The following is a 20,648-nucleotide window of genomic DNA, read 5'->3' on the forward strand; positions in this document are numbered from 1 at the left end:
GACCAGCACCGATTGTCTGGCACTCCCTAGTGAGAAGACCCCAGTACCTCAGTTGAAAATGCAGAAATCACCTGTCTTCTGTGTGGCTCGTGCTGGGAGTTGGAGACTGGAGCTATTCCTATCTGATTGACTTTTCTTACCCTTTACCTCATCAGTATTCTTGTCATTCATGGAAGGGAAATCCGGGAATATGTTATCTGAATGCTGGGATCTTGCACTTTTTAAGATAAGCCCATGATTAGTATTACTGTGGTGTATGTGTACTCTGTGCAGTCTTTATTATTTAGTAGAGTAGCTCAGTGTTCCCCTGAGTGTGGGTTTGGGACCACGATTTAGTATTTGAAACACTTTTACATGGTATACAAACATGGCCCTAAATCACAATGAATTATATAAAGAAATTCATTAATTTTTCAGTTTTCTTTCAGTCTTTTTGAGAAAAGGTGTAGTTTGATGCTACTATATCTCTGTCACTACTTTTAACACATGCATTCTTAACAATGTGAGAATAGCTGTGAGTCTCAGCATTCAGCAGACAAAAGTATCTATTCTGAATTGTAAAATACTTCCTAAAGGTTATATGCTCTTTTGTTGTTGTTATCTTGCATGTATGGCGGTCAATACTGGGTTTTTTCTTTCTAATGTTTTGGGGTTTTTTTTATTTCTCATTTTTATTTTTTGTTTTGTCTTTTATTGCTTTTGTCCTTTATCACATTTAAAAATTCCTCTCATTACAAAGGTCCCCCAAACCACCAAATTTGGTCCTTGCCAGGAGTATCAAATGATTTGGAGGTCTTTAGTCATGAGAGAGTAGTAAACAACAGTACTAGATAACACTGGCTACTCATGTCAGTTTCATCAAGGCTAATAACTTTATGGACAGAGAAACTGAGTTATTTTGCCAATTTTAGAATGAATTTTTTTTAATTATACTTTAAGTTCTAGGGTACATGTGTACAACATGCAGGTTTGTTACATATGTATCAATGTGCCATGTTGGTGTGCTGCACTCGTTAACTGTCATTTACGTTAGGTATATCTCCTAATGCTATCCCTCCCATGACAGGCCCCGGTGTGTGATGTTCCCCACCCTGTGTCCGAGTGTTCTCGTTGCTCAATTCCCACTTATGAGTGAGAACATGCGGTGTTTGGTTTTCTGTCCTTGTGACAGTTTGCTCAGAATAATGGTTTCTAGCTTCATCCATGTCGCTACAAAGGACATGAACTCATCCTTTTTTATGGCTGCATAATACTGGGTTTTATTTATGGTCTTTAAAAGTTTCCTTTAAAAAATAAATTTTAAAAGGTGAATAAACTTAAATATATTTAACAATGTAAATGGCACATAAATATAAAAAAAGCAAAACTAAAAACTTGCTGCAGGCCAAGATAGTGCTCTACCTTTTGCATTAGGTTTTTTCCTGGTTTTTTGCTTGTTTCTTGAAATCTTGACGAAAGTAGAGTTGTTGTTTTCTACCGTTTTGTAAATGGCAGACATCTGATACATGTGCAGAGGAATCTACACAGTACAAGCTTCCCTTGACTCACATATCCTCGCTATTAAGAAGAGTTCTTTGGATGGAAAAATATTCTCAGTGGTAGTGTTTAGGTGAATTAAAAAAGGACAATTTTTATTATTAAAATGGTCACCGTTGATTGGCATTTCATTCTTGTTGGATGAAAAGGCACCATCTCAGAGGGGGTTTTATGGATGAATGTAATGTTTATCTGCCTTTCTTTAATAAATCATCTATGTTAGTGATATTGCCTGGCAGGAGGTCTGTTAGTGCTTTAGGTCTGCAGTCTTGGTGGTGTGATAAAGCGAAGATTCCATTAAAAGCCTACTCAGGTCCCCTTGGAAGTTTCTTGCCGATTTCTTTCCCTTTTAAAAATTAGAAATTGTCAGGGAAGATTTAAAATTTTCCCTTTTAAAAATCAGAAATTTAATGGAATACATACCAACAACCAAGGTGAATTGTCAGTATTCATCTTGGTTGTTGGTATGTATTCCATTAAATGTATTGTTGTTATCTGATCTTTCAATTAGGAGCAAACCCTTGGAAAATTAATTGTAAATTTTGTCCAATTTACGTAGGGACCTCGGAAATTCAATTAAACATATGTTACATGCCTACACGCAACTAGTATTCTGCTAGGTACTGCAAAACTCATACCCATTTTACTTCCTACAAGGCCTTTGTTGAAGGGCATACAAGAAAGTAAACTGCAAGTAGTCCAAGATAGGCCATGTTTTATGTCAAACACAGATTAGAAACTAGGGCAGGTCAAGGAGCTCCTGAACATCCATTTCGTAGTAGTGTGGCTGACAGCAAAGAGAAAGTTCTAGGAGTTACTTGGCATGACTGCTGTGATCCCTGTTAAAAGAAGGCGAGCTGCCTTGGGCATCAAAACAAATATCTTTTTAAGTCATTAGTCTGCTTATGATGTTCCAGACACAGAGACATTAGAGGGAAGGCCTAAATATTAGTAACACATTATAAAAATAGTTGCAAAACACACAGATGCAGGATGTGATTGAAGAAGGAAAACTGTAATGTCAAACCTTCCATGTCATAGACCAAGTCCAGTGTCCTATCTGTGCTTCATAAATTAAACCTAGATAAGCTAGAAAAGCAATTCCCAAGCAAAAGCCTCAAGTAAAAGGATGTCAAATTATAAATTTCTGGGAGACATCTGATCATTCCATTCCTATTTCAGGAAGAGCCCAGTGCCACATAGCTTACATCTAGGCACTGTGCAAAGTCCGGACTTTCAGGCGTTAGGCCCTTAGCAGACAGCTTTACTCATCAGGATTTGTTTTAGTTGCCCAAATTAAAAATAACAATAATAAAACTTCGAGTTAAAAATATGGTCACCAGCCAAAGCTAGAGAAGAGTATGTCGTTAGCATTTTATAGCCATGAGTTCCACATCCACAGATTCAACCACAGACCAAAAATATCTGAAGGAAAAAGATAGTAATACAATAATAAAAATACAAATGTGATACTAGGCATTATAAGTAATCTAGAGATTTAAATATGAGAGGATGTGCATAGGTTATATGAAAGTACTATACCAGTTTATGTAAGGGACTTGAGTATCCTTGGAGTTTGGTATCCACAGGGGTCCTGGAACCAATCCACCAGATACCAAGGACGGCTGCAGACTGTTGGAGTCAATTGCCAATAAGTGGAAGAAGCTGAGCCTTCAAGCCAAGGCTCGTTATGACAAGAGTGGCCCGTTTCTCCCTGCTGTGCCTGCACAGAGTGCTGTAATCTTTGACTCACAAAGTAGTGCTGGTGAATCCCGGGTCTGGTTCTCTGGTAGGAGTGGAGCATTCCCCTGCCCCACAAATCAGCGTGGGTCCTGTCCTCTCCTCCCGCTTTTTGCAGTGACCTGCAGAGCTGCCACCATTAACACTGCCAGCTTTTGCAGAAGATATATACTGGCTCAAACCAGTTCCTTGTACATCTTGTTTTTAAACGGAAAAATATAAGAAATGGGTATGTTTTATTAAGTGGAAAGGGATGCTCTGAGCTATTCAAAGAGCAAAGAAAACAAACACTGATCTGTTCTTGGGTCCCTAGCTTTCTTTTTTCAGGACCGTGGGCTTTATTTCTGCCCACCTATTGGCCACCAGGCCAATGACCTATCTTTGATGATACTGTGAAAACTGTCGCTATGATGACAGCATATTCCGTGAGAGCCACACAAGAATCTCAGACAGGGAAATTCCTCCTGTGGTCAGCTTGTATTTGACGTGTGGTTGTGGCCTTCCTGCCTTTCTTTTCTTCACTTCCTGACCTTAACAAATTGTAGTGATCTCTAACGAGAAAACTAGCACACAGAAAAGAAAATTTATGAGTATACTTCCTAGAAAGTCCAGTCTCATGTTTGGATTTTAAAAACTGAGCCAGGTTTTTAAAAGTTGTTACCATCATCTGATTCTAAAATATGGGTTTCAATCTTTACTTTTATGCTTCTTAGTCTTCTAAAAGTTATTCAGAAGTATTATTGATACATATACTAGAAAATAGAACTGCTTTTATTGGCCATCCTCAAGTTTAATTTACATCAAATACTTTGAAAGTCAGTGATGAAATGTTACCAAAATCAATAAATTTTGTTTTGGGATTGATTCCTTTCTTCCAATTGGTTGTTCTTCATGCACTCTCGAGCAGTGGTCAGGAAACTTTCTGAAAAGAGCCAGCTAGTAAACATTGTAAGGTTTTTGGGCCATATATGCGTCACTGCAGCTATTCAGCTGTGCTGTTACAGGATGAAAGCAGCCATAGACAATAGGTCAACAACAGGGTGTGGCCACATTCAAATACAGTTTTTATTTTTGAACATGGAAATTGGAATTTTATATAATTTGTACATGTCACAAAATATTTTTTAAAAACCATTGAAGAACGTAAAGATTATTCTAAGCTCACAGACCATACAAAAATAGATGGTAGACCAGATTTGGCCCTGTTTTATGGCTTTGGTGGAATAGTAAACAAAACGTCTTCACTTACATTTCTTCAAGTTCTAGGAGAAAGCAAATAAAGTTCTATTGCTATCAGATATATAAAAAAATACCATTGCCTACTGAAAGATTCTAAGCTTAATGTAAAGTCAAATACTCCAATTGATGAAAACGTTGAGTGATTTCTCCTAGAGATAACACGTCATATGATTTAAGCAGAATAAGACCTCTGTAGATGGTAGCTCTGTGTCTTTGGCATCGGTTGATTAGACACCTACTGTGTACTCAGCTCTGGCTGGGTGCTGGGGGTACAGCATTGAACATGGCAGTCCCCAGTTCAAGCTTTCATGGAGCTTTTTATTTTGCTGGTAGTTGATTGATCTTCTGTAATTAGTTACCTGATCTGAAGCAAATCGTATCTGCTGTGTGTCTCAGACACTAAAGTGACACAAGTAGATGTTTGGTACACAAGCTATTCTAAAACATCTCAGTTTTTTTCTGGTCCTGCATCTGTCTAAAAGGATTTACCTATTTTTAGTAGTCCTGAAGGAAGAGTTAGAGCTTTTACCTTTTCAGCTTTGGGGGCAAGTATGTAGTGTTAAACATATTGATGTTTTCTTTCAGGTGCATGCTCCGAGTCCTCGATTCATTTGGTACTGAACCCGAATTTAATCACGCAAATTATGCCCAATCGAAAGGCCACAAGACTCCCTGGGGAAAATGGAATCTGAACCCTCAGCAGTTTTATACCATGTTCCGTGAGTATTCCTGTTTCATGTATGCTTTCCAGAATGCCACCAAGGATAGATGAGAAAATTATCCGCCATCTATTTTGGGTTATGATTCTCAGGACCATTAGCTGTAGAAGTCTGTGCTGTTGAACCTTTTCCTTGGGAATTACTGAATTTGTTTTTTTTGTTTTGTTTTTTAGTTGAAATCAAAAGGCCACATTAACATTTTTTGAAAAGCCTTGGAAATATTCTGGAGAAAAAATGTTCAGTACAAAGTATCATTAGAAACTATCTGGGAAAGGACTTTGCAGTGACTTTAGATTGGCAGGCACTAAACACATTTTATGCCACATAGATGCTATTTAGGGTACACTTTGTCATTAATGAGGGGTGAAGTCTTTTATGCAGATCTATTTTCCACATAATTAAACCTTAATTATTTAAGCATCAAACTTTTTAAAGAAAAAAATAGCTTTTAAAAAATGGAACTGTTTTAAACTCCGTTTTGTATTTTACTGACTTCTTCAATCCTAGGCCCAGAATGAAATTTTACCTTCTCTTGCCGACTTGGTGTCATTGTTTTCAGCAGCAGTGCTTATTTCATGAGCCAATATAGTAAGAACAGCACACCAAATGATGATGAATTAACAGGCCACAGATGCTAGGCTCTTAGACATTTTCTGTTTCTATAGGGTTATTTTCCCACTTTTATCATTTCTTCCTGCTGCTTTCTGTTTACCTGGCACTAGCCTCATTTCTAATTAGCTGAGGACTGTGAACTCAAAAACCACATTTGATAGTGTTTATGCCAACAGTGAATTTATTTTGTAAGTCAATAGTCTTGAGTAATGAGATGAAGTCCTATTCCAGAAGTGAAAGGCCACGTGAGATAATTTGGATGATGAGAGAATTCCTGTTTTCTAAAATTACCAGGATAAGCTTGATCCAGAGGTTTCCACTTTGTAACTTCTGAGATGAATCTGTTTGCTTTGCAGAACCAAGACCCAAAAGACCCCTTCCTAATCTTCTTCCCATGTGGTTGTCCCTTCCCACTGTAGCTGCCTGTCTCACACTCACTAAATGTAACAGCACATGCATTGGACTAATCTTTGGGTGTTAGGCATGAGAAGGGAGAATTAAGAATGGAGAGTAATTTTAAAAATCAACTCATCCTTAAGTGTTCTATTAAGCTCAGATTTGTGAGAGTGTGTTGTATGCTTCATAAACATTATTGTTCATGGAGCTGTATCATCCTACTATTACACACCGTCCCCGGGGCACAGTTCATGGGGCAAATTGATTTTTGGCACATTAGGTAACAGATGGCTTTTAGTGTGGTGAGGATGCTCAGAGTTTGCCTGTGATTTGACTTTGCTGTGTAACTTTGAGGGATGGGATAAGGTGGCACAGAATAGCCTAAGAAGTGACCTGTGTGTTAAATCAAGTGAAATAAAACATTAACTGTGTTCAAAGTGACTAAAACCGCTGGGTGATATGGCAGGTGTGTGCCCCGCAAGAGATGGAGTTTCCAGGGAGTAGAGAAGAGAGGTTTTTTTTTTTCCCCTAGAAAACAAAGTTCTATTTTAGAATGTTGGAATTCACAGTCCTGCAAACCTATTTTGTTCTCCATGGATGGAGAATTTCAGCAGTATTGGTTGATTAAATTGAAGGAAATTCACTGCTTAAAATGTAATTGAAGATGAAAACATGGATTAATTTCTGTTAACCTGGGAAGGGAATAAGTTCCCTAACCATGACTCAGAATTCAGCAGAAATGAGGGAAAATTGATATGCTTGACTATATTTCCAAAAAAAGAAGAACCTGTATGGCGAAACAACAACCAATAACATCGTAAGCAAATGATATCACAGAGGGCTAAATTACTAATATAGACCCTTATATGTACACACACACACATATATATATATATAAATTAAGAAAAAGTTCCATGTTCCAACAGAAAAATGGGAAAAGGCTATTAAGTTTAGAGGAAAGAGAAATTTACTGCTCTGAACATATGGAAAGATGTTAACTTCACTCACAGTAAGGGGAAATGCATTTTTAAACTGCACCAAGATACCATGTCCCATGTACAGATTGGCAGAAATGCAAAAGTTGAACAGCATAGCTATTCTGATGATGTGGTGAGCAAAACCAGCCCTCTTCAACCCTAGTGGTTAGAATGCAGCATGGTACTATCCCAGTGGGGATGTGTTTGTCAGGATCTAGTAAAACCACCTCTGCATTTTCTTTCTTCAACTAAGCACCTCGTATATAGGAATCTATTCCAAAGATAATGAGCAAAATCAAGATGTGGCATGTGCTCAAGGACATTTAGTGCAGCACTATTTGCAATAGGAAGCAACAAGAAACAACCGAAGTAATCATCATAGGGGACTGAGTGAATAATATGATCCATTATCATTAATAGAGTAAAGTACTACGTAGCTATAAAAAGAAATGAGGAAGGCTTTCATTCCAGGAGGGGCATGTCTAGGATATTTTAAGTGATAAGAGTCAACGTGCAGGACAATGTAGAGCTACTCCCTTTTATATATGTCAGATATAGAGGAAGAGTGTGTGTGGTCGTGTTAGTATATATGAATGAACTTATATTTCCAGAAGAAACAATGAAAGGATAAATAGACTAATAAAAGTGATTACCATTGGATAAAGTGATTCCCACTGGATGAAAAGGTATCCAGGGATGGAGCTAGAAGGGTAATGTCTCTTAATGTTCCTTATTTTGACTTTAGGACCATGTAAATGTTTTACCTAATTTAAAAAGAGAAATATTCCAAAGAATTCAAAGTAGGATCTCAAAGAAGTATTCACACATTCATGTTCACTGCAGTAGTATTACTAATAGCCATGAGGTAGAAGCAACCCAAATATTCATCCACACAAGTGGATAAAGAAAAACGTAGTATACATATATGTATATGTATATGTATGGAATATTATTTAGCCTTAAAAAGGAAGGAAATCCTTCATATGCTACAACATGGATGAACCTCAAGGATATTATGCTAAGGGAAATAAACTAGTCACAAAAGGGTGAATACCATATGATTCCACTCATAAAGTATCTAAGGTAGTCAAAATCATAGAAACAGAAAACAGAAAGGTGGTTACCAAGTTGGGAGGAGGAATTAGTGTTTAGTGGCTATGGGGTTTCAGTATTACAAGATGAAAAAGTTCTGAAGATCTCTTGCATACCAGTGTGAATATACTTAACACTACTGAACACTTAAAAAAGGTTAAGATGGTAAATTTAGTGTTACTTGTTTTTTACCACAATAAAAATTCAAATAAAAAAGAAAAGCATTCACTAAGAATTGAGAACAGACAGAGACAAACCTAGCTATATGCGTGAGGTTGATGTTAACCTCTCATATAGAGAAGATTATTACTTAAGTGGCTTTAAAAGACCATCTTTTGACTACACAGTTGTAGTGGGAAATATTTATATTGTTACTTGAAACTGTTATAGGTATGTTGTAGGAACCAAGATCTTTAGTATACAAAAAGAGGGGAGTACCTAAAGATTCTAGATTCCGGAATGATACACCAACCAAGAAAACTCCACAAAGTGTAGTGGGTCACCTTTGCAAATTGCTAGGATACTACCTCATTACTGTAAAAAATAAAGTGAAAGAATTCAGCTTTGATCATGCCTTTCTAGCACAAATTGTATTTGAAAATAATCAAACAGTTGATGAGAGAAAGTCATTAATCATGGAGAAATCACAACTAATAAATGCAAAAGGAATGAATTAGAAAATGAGCATTATAAAAGTCCTGATGAGACAGTAGAGCAAAACAGTCATCATCAGTGGTCGCTAACTCCATCAAGTAACAGGTTGATGGAAAACTTTCTCATGGATGAAGCTGACCTGAATGGAGGAAATATGGAAATGAATAGAGAAATAAAGCAGTTTGAGACCTTTATCCTATTGAGATGTGTCTGAGCTGGAAAATTTGCAGCAACAACAAAAAGCTCCTGCACTCTGTTTTCCAGCGCCTGCCCACAGTGAACTTGGATGCATGCTTGGAAGAGGGTCCCTTTCTTCCCACGTGACAAAGGCCTGGGGTCCAGTCTACTAGGTCCTTCCCATAGAGCCCTCCATTCTTTTACCTTTTGGATCAAAGTGGCTACCGCAGTGGTCTGAAGAGAAATAGCATTCCTTTGAATATCAAAAGTTATATTTATTTATTGTTAATTTTTCAAAAGTGAAACAAATTTACTAGTGCTTAATATATGAGCTGGATAGTAACCATTATCTAATTTCTGTATAAATATGCACATATACTGAGGATGTACTCAGAATCCTATGTGCTTAGATTGTGTTCTACTGATGGAATGCTCAATGAAAACTTCCGAGACTGTGGAAATAGAGTGCTATACTTGAGGAATCAAGTCTTCAGGACTAGCCGCCTTATCATAAGACGTAGCAGTGTTGTGGTTTATGTGCAGACAGAGAGCGTGGGGAAGGCCAGTCCAAAAGAACTCAGTGGGAAGATAAAGAAAAATACACCATTGAGATGCATGTTGAGGAACAGTGAAATGAAATACGCTGGACTGGAATGTGTTTGCGTTCTTAAATATTCATGGTACACATCTCACTTTAAGACTCCTTCTGTTTCTCCTCTAACTTGTTTCCTAAGTTGGTGGGGTTTCTACAAGTTGAAAAACCTTGCATTTCTGTATTATTTTGCCCCCAGTCTCAGAAGTTCACTGGTGCCATTGTCGTCAGGTGTTCTCTTTGCAGTTAGGCATTTTAGGTGGTGTCCACATAGACTATTCCTGACACCTTCCTAAGCAGCTTCTGGAGGGACTGGTGGCCAGACGATACTAAGGCCATTTGATTAGATCTACTAAGTGATGGTTTTTCCCCAGGAATCTGGTAAGTCTGGTTGTTCCTCCCTCTAGGCCCCCATTCCTGCTCGCTCCTCCTGTCCACGTGTTAACATGACCTCTGAACTAGGCATTAAGGCTTTCCAGCCACAAAAACCAGCTCTTGAAAGCTCAGCTTGGATTAGACGATTTCTCCTCAGAGATGGCAGTGCCTTCCTTTTGTCCATGGGATGATTTTCAAACTCCACAGCAAAGTATTCAAGACCTTCGGCTCTCTGGCCTCAATCCCCAACCATATTCCTCCCCAGGTCTGGCCCCAGCCTCACCCAACAGCCTGCTGGTCTCTGAGACGCAAAATTTAATTTTTTCTTTAAAACTCTACTTAAGTGACTTCCTCCAATTTTCCAATCAAATTTATAAAGAAATGTAACCCAATTACAAAAACAGGGAAGGACTTCCTCCTACTGAAAAAATCTCCCCTAACCCTGGTGTAACTTTTATCTTTTTCACAAGTGTGTTTTTACATACTTGTCACATACTTACCAAAATTTTGTATCTCCTTTTTTTCCACTTAATATATCATCTCTTTTTTTCTTCAAGACTCTACGCAGATTTGAAAACCATTATTTCCAAGACTCTTCTACAGTCAAGTGGCTAGTTCCTAAGTCATAGTTATTTGGGGATGCTTTTGTTATTTCTTGAGATTTAACTGATGCTTTTTTTATGATTGCCAGGTACCTGGCTTGGCATATATTTAGGTATTATTTCAGTCTCTGCCTGTAGTCTATGCATATGGCTTGTTTTAAACTCCTGGAGGCCATCTTTTATTTTTCACAGTCTGGCAAGGTACATTATATCTCAGTAAATAAATGCAAGAAATCTGCCTGCACAGAAAAATAAGAGCGAAGGCATTTGCCTTTACCATTTAGAAGAGAAAGCTCTAAGATTGATGACTTGCACTGTAAATTTTCCAGTATTTGGGTAGCTCTAATTATCTGCACCACACCCTCATTTACAACTTCATCTGGCTTGTGTAAAAGCATTGGCAGCGGTAAATCATCTTTATCTAATTGAGTTTTTTCCTCTCTTTCCCTAGAGTTGATGACTGAAAGTAACAGTAGCAAGCATTACAAGATACCCCATCTCTGGTTTCAGATCTCAGACCTTATTTTTATATCCTACAAAAAATTCAATAACCTTTGAAATCTGCTTAACAGCCTCACTTTTCATATCATTACCATAGAACATTTACTACATTGCCTGAGCAAACTGTGTTTGTATAGTTTTATTTATTATGTGTGTATGTGTTAAGTACTTACAACATTTTGGCTGTCATTCACAATGTGAAGACATAGAAGAATTTTCCTTCTGGGTGCTCACATTCTGTACAGTCAAGGCTGGAGAATATTCAGCGTTTCTTGGTACTTGTGGAAATTTGGAGCAGAAAAGACGGAGCTATCACGAAGTTGAGAGAAGAGCAGATTGGGGATTCTGGAGGTGTTTAGAACTTTCCCATTTCACCTTCTACCTCTTTGATTTTTTTCTTTTTTTTTTTTTTTTTTTTTTTACCCCCTTCTCCTCTTTCCCAAATCCTTGTAAGGTGCTCCTTAGTAAAGGCTACAGAGGTGACTAAGCCTAATTATTTTCTTGTTCCTTATGAGCGTCAGTTTAGGAGTTAGATTGGAATCTTTATTTGGTTGTCGATTTTATCCTTTTGTTCAGTGTGTGTCCCCTGACCATCTCTGGGATGTCTAAGTCTCTGTTCTCCAGAAGCTCGCTTTCAGTGGAGTCAGGAGGTATGCAAAAATAAGACTTTCTCATACTTCCACTTTAGAAATTACAGACCCAGGTGAATGGAGCAGGGAAAATTTGAATGCAGAGGCGAGGAACATCCTAGTTGTGGCAACTAGAGGCAAGTTTTCCCAGGGTCCTCAAGACCCTGTCGCTTACTACGCTGCTTTTTGCTCATTTCTCTCTACTTCCTTGCTGTTTCTTGAGTAGAATAGGCACACTCCCCCTCAGGACCTTTGCATTAGTTGTCCCATCTCTTGGAACATTCTTCTTTTAGACTTCCTCATCTCCTCCTTCAGGTTTTTAACTCAAATGTCATTTCAGTGAGACTGACTGTGACCTCCTCTTTTAAAATGCAACTCCTTCCCTCCCCAACTTTCTACTCCCCTTCCCTTGTTTCTTTTCCTCCATAACTTTATTGCTATCCAGTATTTATGTTTCACTTACTTTTACTTTCTTTTTCCTCCCCTGGAATCTGAGATATATAATGGCAGGAATTTTAGCTGCTTTGTTTGTTGCTGGAACTCTTAACATCCTGAAGAGTGGCTGGCACATAGTAGGCATTCAGAAAGTCTTTTATTGATGGAATTAAACTAGAATGAACAATATTGCCTATTCTGTTTTTAGTCCATGCAACAATGTAGGGAAGGAGACTGTTGTACAAATTTAAGATTGCAGAAACTTCTTTAGGCCAGTGGCCTCATCTTACTTTCTTGTGTCTTCCCAGGGAACTTACTTACATTGTTGGGCTTTCAGAGCATAATGATTGTCATTATCATTGACATTCCAACCCTGAATTTCTCCCCGGATTTGGAGCTCACAGCCATTTTTATTTGCATGATCAAATTGAATGATGGCTTGTGGATAAAAAAATTTTGCCTGGCAAAACAGAAATTTTAGAACCAAGTCAGTTCCCGTTCATGCAAATAATAAGCCTGTTGGCTGTAGCTAAGGATCAGTTAACTTCCATGTACAATTTTATTTTTAGCGCACGACAACCAAAGGAGCTATTTGTGATTGAAACTGCCATTTTGGCCTTTAACTTGAATCAGGAGGGCTCTTGCCTTTAAGCTCTGTGCAGACCAGTGAGGAGTAGGATCAGCCTCATGGTTCCTTCAGTCTGAGTCTCAGCTTTCAGCAGTGTTATTCTTCTAAGGAGTCCATTCCCTCCTAAATTGCTTTTTGACACTTGAAAATTTTACCCTGAAGTGCCTTTTGTCAACAGTTGAGGCGCTCATCTTCTCAGCTCAACTGTATATTAGTTTCCCTAGCCTGCATCCCAGCCTTCTTTCTTGAAGAAACTAGTATCACCACCATTTGGGGGGGAAAAAAATCAGTTTTTGTAAAATTTGTCACATAACATAGTAATGTATAGTTTTTTAATCCAGAATTCTTGTGTGACATAACCATTTTTCAATGCATTTGTTTCTATCGTCGGTTTCATCAGAATCAGCAAAAATGTCATGAGTATGATGACAAGCAGTACTCTTCTTCAGTATTTTAAATGTTTTCAGCCATACAAAAAAAAAAAAACAGAAGAAATGTTACTAGAAACCCACGAATCTAGATTTTACAATTAACCATTTACTGTATCAATCCATATGCCAATCCTCTCTCTATCCATCAATCCACCTTTTTTGCTGTTTTTTTTTTTTTTTTTTTTTTGGTGGGGGGGATGCATAAAAGAACCCTCTGATGCCTCAGCTTGACATCATTAACTGGAATTCAATATTTTGAAGGGAAAAATGATCCACAAACTTAGAAAAAAAGACCAGTAATAGTGGTTATTTCTAGGTGATGAAAGATATGTAACTTATTTTTTTCTCATATCGTTATTATCTGAAAAAAGTTTTAATCTGAGTATATATTTCTGTTATAATCAGGAAAACCAATAAATCCATTTGTATTTAGGAAAAAGAAAAGCTTGTTTATTGCAGAAGTCTTAGCAAAAAGTGAGACAGTCTAGACTAACAAATATGAAAAGGAAAGGATGAGTTGATGGATTTTTGAGAAACTAATATCCCTGAGACTGCTGACTGTGAGGGCTAAAGAATGGGCCCAGGCTGGCACTGGGGTTTCTTCTCTTGGTGACCAGGGGACATGAAGATACATAACATTCTTAGAGATGTTTGGGACTTACTGATAGAGAAAACAGATCTCAGAAATTCATGCAATTGAAAGAAAGCTCAACTTGACTTTTCAAGTTGACCTTGAAGTAGTTGGTAAGCTCCTTGAGGGCAGAAACTCATCTTTATATTGTAATTTATCAATACTTATCATATAACCTAGTTTGTAGAAATGCTTCAAAACGTTTGTCATTGAATGAATTATTCAAGCTAAGCTAATAGTATTTCTTAGAAGTAGTTATCATCATACTCTGCTCAGGGAACACATCAAGCTGATTTTAATCATTTGTAAATAGGTGCTTCCAAAGTGCTTAAAATAGTGTTTCTCTTAATAAGAGATGTTTTGTTCTAAATTATCTTAAAATCATTGCTAATGTCTGGCAAATCTCCTGTAGTTTTGTAGCATGTAAAAAACAAAATCTGTGTGGTCCCACATACATATATGGCACAAGATACTCAAGAAACTGAGGTGATACTGCATATGTATTCTGGATCCCTCTTGTGTATTTTGCTCTACCTTAGAACATTATTTTCCTCTGAAGCATGGTTTACCACTGCTGTTCACAGGGTCCAGAAAATTATTTGGACTATGAGGCTGTATATTAGAGTGACTTAAGGAGTTGATGCCCTGAAAGCAGCCAGTCTGACTCTGAATCCCAGCGTTGCCGTTTCCTAGCATGTAGACTTGGGTAGTTAAACCAAATCTCTCTCTGTTTTCTCATCTGTACAAACATGTTACACGGTTATGAGGTTAAAATGGAAGAGTAACTATAATGCACTTAGCACAGAATTTGGCATGTAGTCAGAACTCAAAATATCAGTCATCTTTTTTAAAAATCACATTTGTTTATCCTCTGGGATGGAGGTATTACTGAAAGTACAGGATTTCCTGCATCCTGTTTGATTTGTTTGATTTACCTTAAAATGTAAATACCTTCTCTTTGAATCCCTCCCAACACAATAAAAGTCTCTGTTCCCTTCCTAAGGCAGAGCAAAAAAGAAAGGTTGGCCTGAAATTTGAACTCAATGAAATGGACATTTCAGATAACATCCTCCTGGACTTGTGGCTTTTGATTTATTATAAGCACCATTAAGAACACTTGTGATAAGACCAGGACGCTCTCGGCAGATGTTACCAGGCAGGCTCCAGCTGGTGTTCAGATCCTTGGAAGCAAGCCACACTGGACCCGTAGTTACTTCAGAATCACCTGCTGGGGCGAGTCACAGCTGAGCAGACCCTTATGTGGTCAAGGTTTAGTGTCCTGTGGCAAGTTTAGAGTCACCTGGGAGGAGAAGGCATGTAGAGGTCAGACCAGTGCTCAGGCCTTGGCTCATTAAATGTGGTGATACTGTTTGTAAATCTCAAGTCTCACCTGAGGTCCTTTAAACCACACTTGCAGGTTGTTGATCCCTAAGTTAACATTCCACAAGGTGAGACAGGAGTTAAAATGTTTGGATGAAAACATAGAAGAGAGTTTAGATGTGAAATTCATAGTGTCAGAGTTGATTGAATACCAAATTATAGTCATAGCAGCAAAAGCCCACCATTCCTCACAAGTTTTTCTGATATTTACTTCTCCCTCCCACCAGTCAAGCTAGAAGCTAGGAGAATCTTTCACACAAAAATGTTACATATATGTATTTTTTCATTTGGGTGGCTAAAGCATTTTATTTTTTACTATGCATTAATATATTATAATATGAAATAAAACCCATTGTTTTACTTGCTGGATTATTTAAGTGCCTACCCAAGGACTAAATGACTATATTTCAGAAACAAATATTTCAAGCATCATGCTTTTATCGCCATGTAAATTTTCTGAAAATAAAAAAAAATTAAAAACACCTGATCCTGAAGTAGAGCATCAGGTTTTAGTTCAAAACTTTTAGAATTAACAAAAAATTTTACAGAGAAATATTTTAAGCTGCACCATAACGCTGATAAGGCACACAGGCTGTGTTCCTGTCCCCGCTAATCCTTGAAAATTCCCTGTGCCCTCAGCTCCTCAAAAGGGGGAGGAAAAACAACCATTGCCTCTTGTTGGCAGGAGAATTTATTCAGTAATTTACTTTCCAGCCAACTGCAGCCATTGCCATTGCCTCTGGGCACTTGTTCAAAAATGCAGAAATGAAATAACAGATTGGCCAGACTGAACACAACTCCCCAGTCACAACCCTATTATCTCCTCATTCTGTCACCCCCATTAGGCAAAAGCCTGGGAAACGGAGGGTGACAACACAGTATTTACATGGCTCGTGCATTTCCACAGCTCAGGGCTTCCTGCCAGTGTCCCTTCTTCATCGTGTTCCCCTGCATGCATGGTGGGAGACATTGTAGTCTGGGCATCGGAGTCCTAGGCCTGTGCTGCAGGCTCGCCTTTGCCCATCTGTCTGTCTGAAAGGATTTCTGTGCTGCTACAAGCCTGGGAAACCGCTCCTCAGTCCTAGGACAACCAGAACGAGATGAAGGGACCAGCTTTCTCTATTTGCTGACCACCTACCTGTGAATGGATGTGGTTAAGGTTGCAGTGTGTGGACTTTTCAGAATCTTGTGTATATCTCAATTTACCAGGAGGAATTTGGTTTCATGTTATTTATAGCTGTTCTATTCAGGTCAGAGCCAAGCAGAGCAGTTGCTTCATTTAATATCAGGCGCACATGGTCTCTGCAGGCTCATCTCCTGAAAAACTGAGATTTCTCTTGACAGGATGAAGGTAAAGGAGAAGAGGGTCTCTGTTTAATCCAGAGAGAATTATTTTCTGATTGTCACTTGCTGGTGAAATGCCTTTTAAAATTACAGGCACGAGATGCAGATGTTTGGAGAGGGTGTGGGGTTGCTGTCCACCTTGGTCAAGTGTTAGAGAAGTTACAGAACCCAAATGAGAGAAATCCAAAATTTTCTTTTCCAGAATAGCATACTCTGTAGACAGTATTCCTTTGCAGTGGTTGGTTTTTTTTTTTTTTTGGAGTGGTTTGTGCCCCAGCAAGCTTTACCTTTTATTCGGTCTTCATTCCATGCACCTGTTCAATATAACCCCCATAATTACATCTTTTATGAGTGAGTAATTCTTAGAGGAGATGAAAGGTTCTGGGGATTATTCATCACTCTATCCCTAAACCTCTTGTTATGTAGCTGGGTGAAAAACACAGCTGGAGTCAGATTCAGTTACACGGGGGCTCTGCGCCTATTCAGAACTCCCAATCAGCCCTGCCCCCTACAGATTTCTGGCCAGTGGGTGGTGAAACCTGGGTGAGAGCGTTTCTGCTGGGAAACGGACAGTAGCCTTATTCTGAGGCAACAAGGAAGAGAATACACAGCTTAATGATTTTCAGACAGATGTATTTTCCCGATAAAGAGCAGGTTTTGGTTCAGGTTAATCCATCCTAGAGAGAAGTATTCTCATGATGGTTTTACTGGGAACGTGTGGGAGAGAGCAATCCCTCACCTCCCTCAGGTGTAAGAAAGAACAGGGTAAGATGAAAACATTTTGTTATGGGTAAGATGGCCTGTGTTAAATATGTGATTGTTGTTTCTTCTTGCTGGTTGGACACTAACTGTCCTCTCCATTTCTTTGCACACCAGCTCATACCCCAGACAACAGCTTTCTGGGGTTTGTGGTCGAGCAGCACCTGAACTCCAGTGACATCCACCACATTAATGAAATCAAAAGGCAGAACCAGTCCCTTGTGTATGGCAAAGTGGATAGCTTCTGGAAGGTGAGTCAGTCTGTGCGTGTGTCTCTGTCTGAAAAGAAGCTTGTTGGGTAATTTAACTTTGATCCAGGGAGTAGTCAAGCCAAGTGCCCAGGGCTTAATGGAATCTACTTAGACATAAACAAGAATGTGCAAGGATTCAGTTGCTCAGCATTTGGGTTTCTAACCAAGGCTGTACCTGCTCTTCTGGTAGTGGCTATACAAAAGCCCCCTTCACTCTCTGCGTGTCAGAAGGGACACGTTCTAGCTGCTTTCACACCTTGTACTTGCTTCTGAGAGCCAGGGCCCTCCAGGGGTTGAATATCTTTCTGGAGCAAGGTACTGCGCAGGGAGAAACTTTACCGAGGGGAGTCGCCCTCTGCTTCTGGGAGGTAGTCTGTGGAGGTAGGCAGCTCCCTTTCCTGGGAAATGCAGTGGCCTTCACATCTTCTTGGCTATAGTCACTACTCACCTGACGTGGAAAGTAAACTCTTGCTGGGGCTGACCGTAGGCAGTTTGTTCAGGGAGGTCTTAGCTGAAACAGCACTCTTGGCTACAGACCAAACCAAGTTTTCCAAAAGCCTTGGGCCCCTTGGCCCTCCTAAGTTGATTTCCAGAGTACATCTGGGGAAAGTGTAACAGGAGAGGAACCAGACTGGATATGACCTGTTGACAGGTAATGCAGATCTTTTTATGTGGGAAGTCTGCCTCAGTAGGCAAATATCATAATTTTTTTTTTGAGGAAACGTTTTTTAGAAGATAGAAGTCTTCAGGAGCTCACAACGTGCCTCTTCCTAAATATAAGAATTAATTGCTTTCTTGAATGATCACAGACTGTGGTCTCAAGTTACTTCCTAACCAAGGAAGTTAGGAATACTACAACTGAAGGAGTACAAGTGATGTACAGGATAAAGAATTCCTTGGTACTGCTTTTCTGACCCTGTGTTCAGAAAAGGAAAAGCAGTGCCCTACCCACCAGCTCTAAGGTGCTAACTACACCAAAGGGATGATGAGATCAGCCCATCTCCAGGAAGGCAGATTTAATTCCAGACAACTCTGTCTTAAACAGCTAGACCTTTGTCTTTGTTTAGTACAGTAGTTCTCAGCTGCAGACTATTTTATTTACCAATTCCCCTATGCCCAGGGAACATTTGACAGTGTCTAGAGACAATTTTGGTTGTGATGTCTGGTCAGTGGTGCTACAAGCATGTAGTGGGTAGAGGCCAGGGATGCTGTACATGTCCTACAATGAATGGGATGGCCCCTGGCACAAAATACCAGTAATGCCAAGGGTGAAAAACCCCCGGCTGGTAAGAATGTTTCCTCTGTATGTTATGCCATACTTTGTTATCTCAAGTAAAATGAAAGTTAATCTAGATTGTAAATGGCTATCGAAGATGGTCCCATAAATTTGTGTTGCTGTCCTTGTGTAAAAATGTGTCCTGTGTTGATAGTGCATTTTCCAGCTGACTTTCAGCCAGACTTGGGTTAAAACAGGCATATTAGGTGTTCTCATGCTCAGCTTGTTCATGAAATTAATGGTTTATGGCATTAGTTGTAGGCGGACTGTGGCTTTTAAAGAAAAGCCTCTGCACCTGCTTGAAGAAGATAGCTTGCATGTCCGTGTGGGCTTGATACAGAAATTATATCACTTTCTTTGGGGGCCAAGTGCAACTACCTCCTAGCACCCTTTGGCAACTATTTCCCTTTCCCTGGAAAAACAAAACAATAAATTGGTTCTGAAAGATTTTGGTCACCTGTTTTGGATAAATTAATACTGCCACTAAAAGGGTGACTTTTCTGTGCCAGCAAGAATACCGAGGCCAGGCACGGTGGCTCACACCTGTAATCCCAGCACGTTGGGAGGCCGAGGCAGGTGGATCACCTGAGGTGATGAAAACTCATCTCTACTAACGTGGTGAAAACTCATCTCTACTAAATACAAAACAATTAACCAGGCATGGTGGCGGGCACCTGTAATCTGAGCTACTTGGGAAGATGAGACAGGAGAATCCATTGTATCTGGGAGGTGGAGGTTGCAGTGAGCTGAGATCACGTCATTGCACTCCAGCCTGGGCAACAAGAGCGAAACTCCATCTCAAAAAAAAAAAAAAAGGAATCCCAGAAGCATTAACCATGTTGCTCAAGTGATCTGGAGTGAGATTTAGAAATCTGTCCATGTTTTGAGGTGTTAAAACTCCATGTGTGCCCAAGCTTCTGTGTACCTGTGCCATGCGTCACCTAAAGACTACAAAAGGTTGGGTTGCAGTGTGTCCACATTCATCTCTGCCTGAGTAATAACACCCAAAAATCCTGGGTGTTACTTCAATTTTATTACCTCCAGCATTCTGTGCTGAAAAAAGCCCAAGAAGGTGAAAAATCCTATAAAGTTTTCACATGAATTGAGGACATCTTCTCCAACTCTAGAAGATGGCACAGTATGTGAGAATTTAGTTTCTTTTTCCAAAGCGTGTGCATCCCAGAGTGTTCAGTGAATGCACACAGAAAACCAATGTGCCTTTTAAGTGAGATGTTATTCCAACCACATTTCTAAAGTTACATTCAACATAAGCTTTAGCTAGCAGGATATTTTATCAGTGGTCTTCCCCATCTTGTGTCCCATTCCCCTCTCCTCTACCCAATCCTGATTCATGTCAGAGAGCTTCAGGAAGGGAACTGGCACCTTTGTGTCCTGGGAGGTTTAGGATTGCAACTGGGAGATGTGGGAGGGCACAGTTTGGACCAGATGACTTTGGAAGGTCTTCCTTCACCTCAGATTCTAGGACTTTAAATTCTGAAGATTCCCACTGTGCCATAAATCCTCCTTCACTCTTCCCACCACCCTCCTTCTTGAGGGAATCTCCCTACCCATCTTGCCACTTAAGTGGGAAATGCAAACATGTAACTCCCTCCAATGTTGGCTGATTGGATTCTGGAGTTGTCCTCTGATCCAGTGCAGTCCAGCTTTTTGG

General features: G+C 39.3%; 1 protein-coding gene across 8 annotated transcripts in view; it reads left to right on the forward strand.

The window, feature by feature from the left end:
- The window catches only part of MGAT5 (alpha-1,6-mannosylglycoprotein 6-beta-N-acetylglucosaminyltransferase), a 340,494-nt gene that overhangs the window by 235,323 nt on the left and 84,523 nt on the right, over nucleotides 1-20,648 (forward strand). For all 8 annotated transcript variants that reach the window (XM_023193752.1, XM_023193751.1, XM_023193756.1 and 5 more), the window contains exons 10-11: nucleotides 5,101-5,234; nucleotides 17,567-17,700. In XM_023193752.1, the coding sequence (XP_023049520.1) occupies nucleotides 5,101-5,234; nucleotides 17,567-17,700 (268 nt within the window). The remainder of the gene's footprint in view (nucleotides 1-5,100; nucleotides 5,235-17,566; nucleotides 17,701-20,648) is intronic.

Source organism: Piliocolobus tephrosceles, chromosome 11 (genome assembly GCF_002776525.5).
Source record: "Piliocolobus tephrosceles isolate RC106 chromosome 11, ASM277652v3, whole genome shotgun sequence".
NCBI classification, from domain to species: Eukaryota; Metazoa; Chordata; class Mammalia; order Primates; family Cercopithecidae; genus Piliocolobus; species Piliocolobus tephrosceles.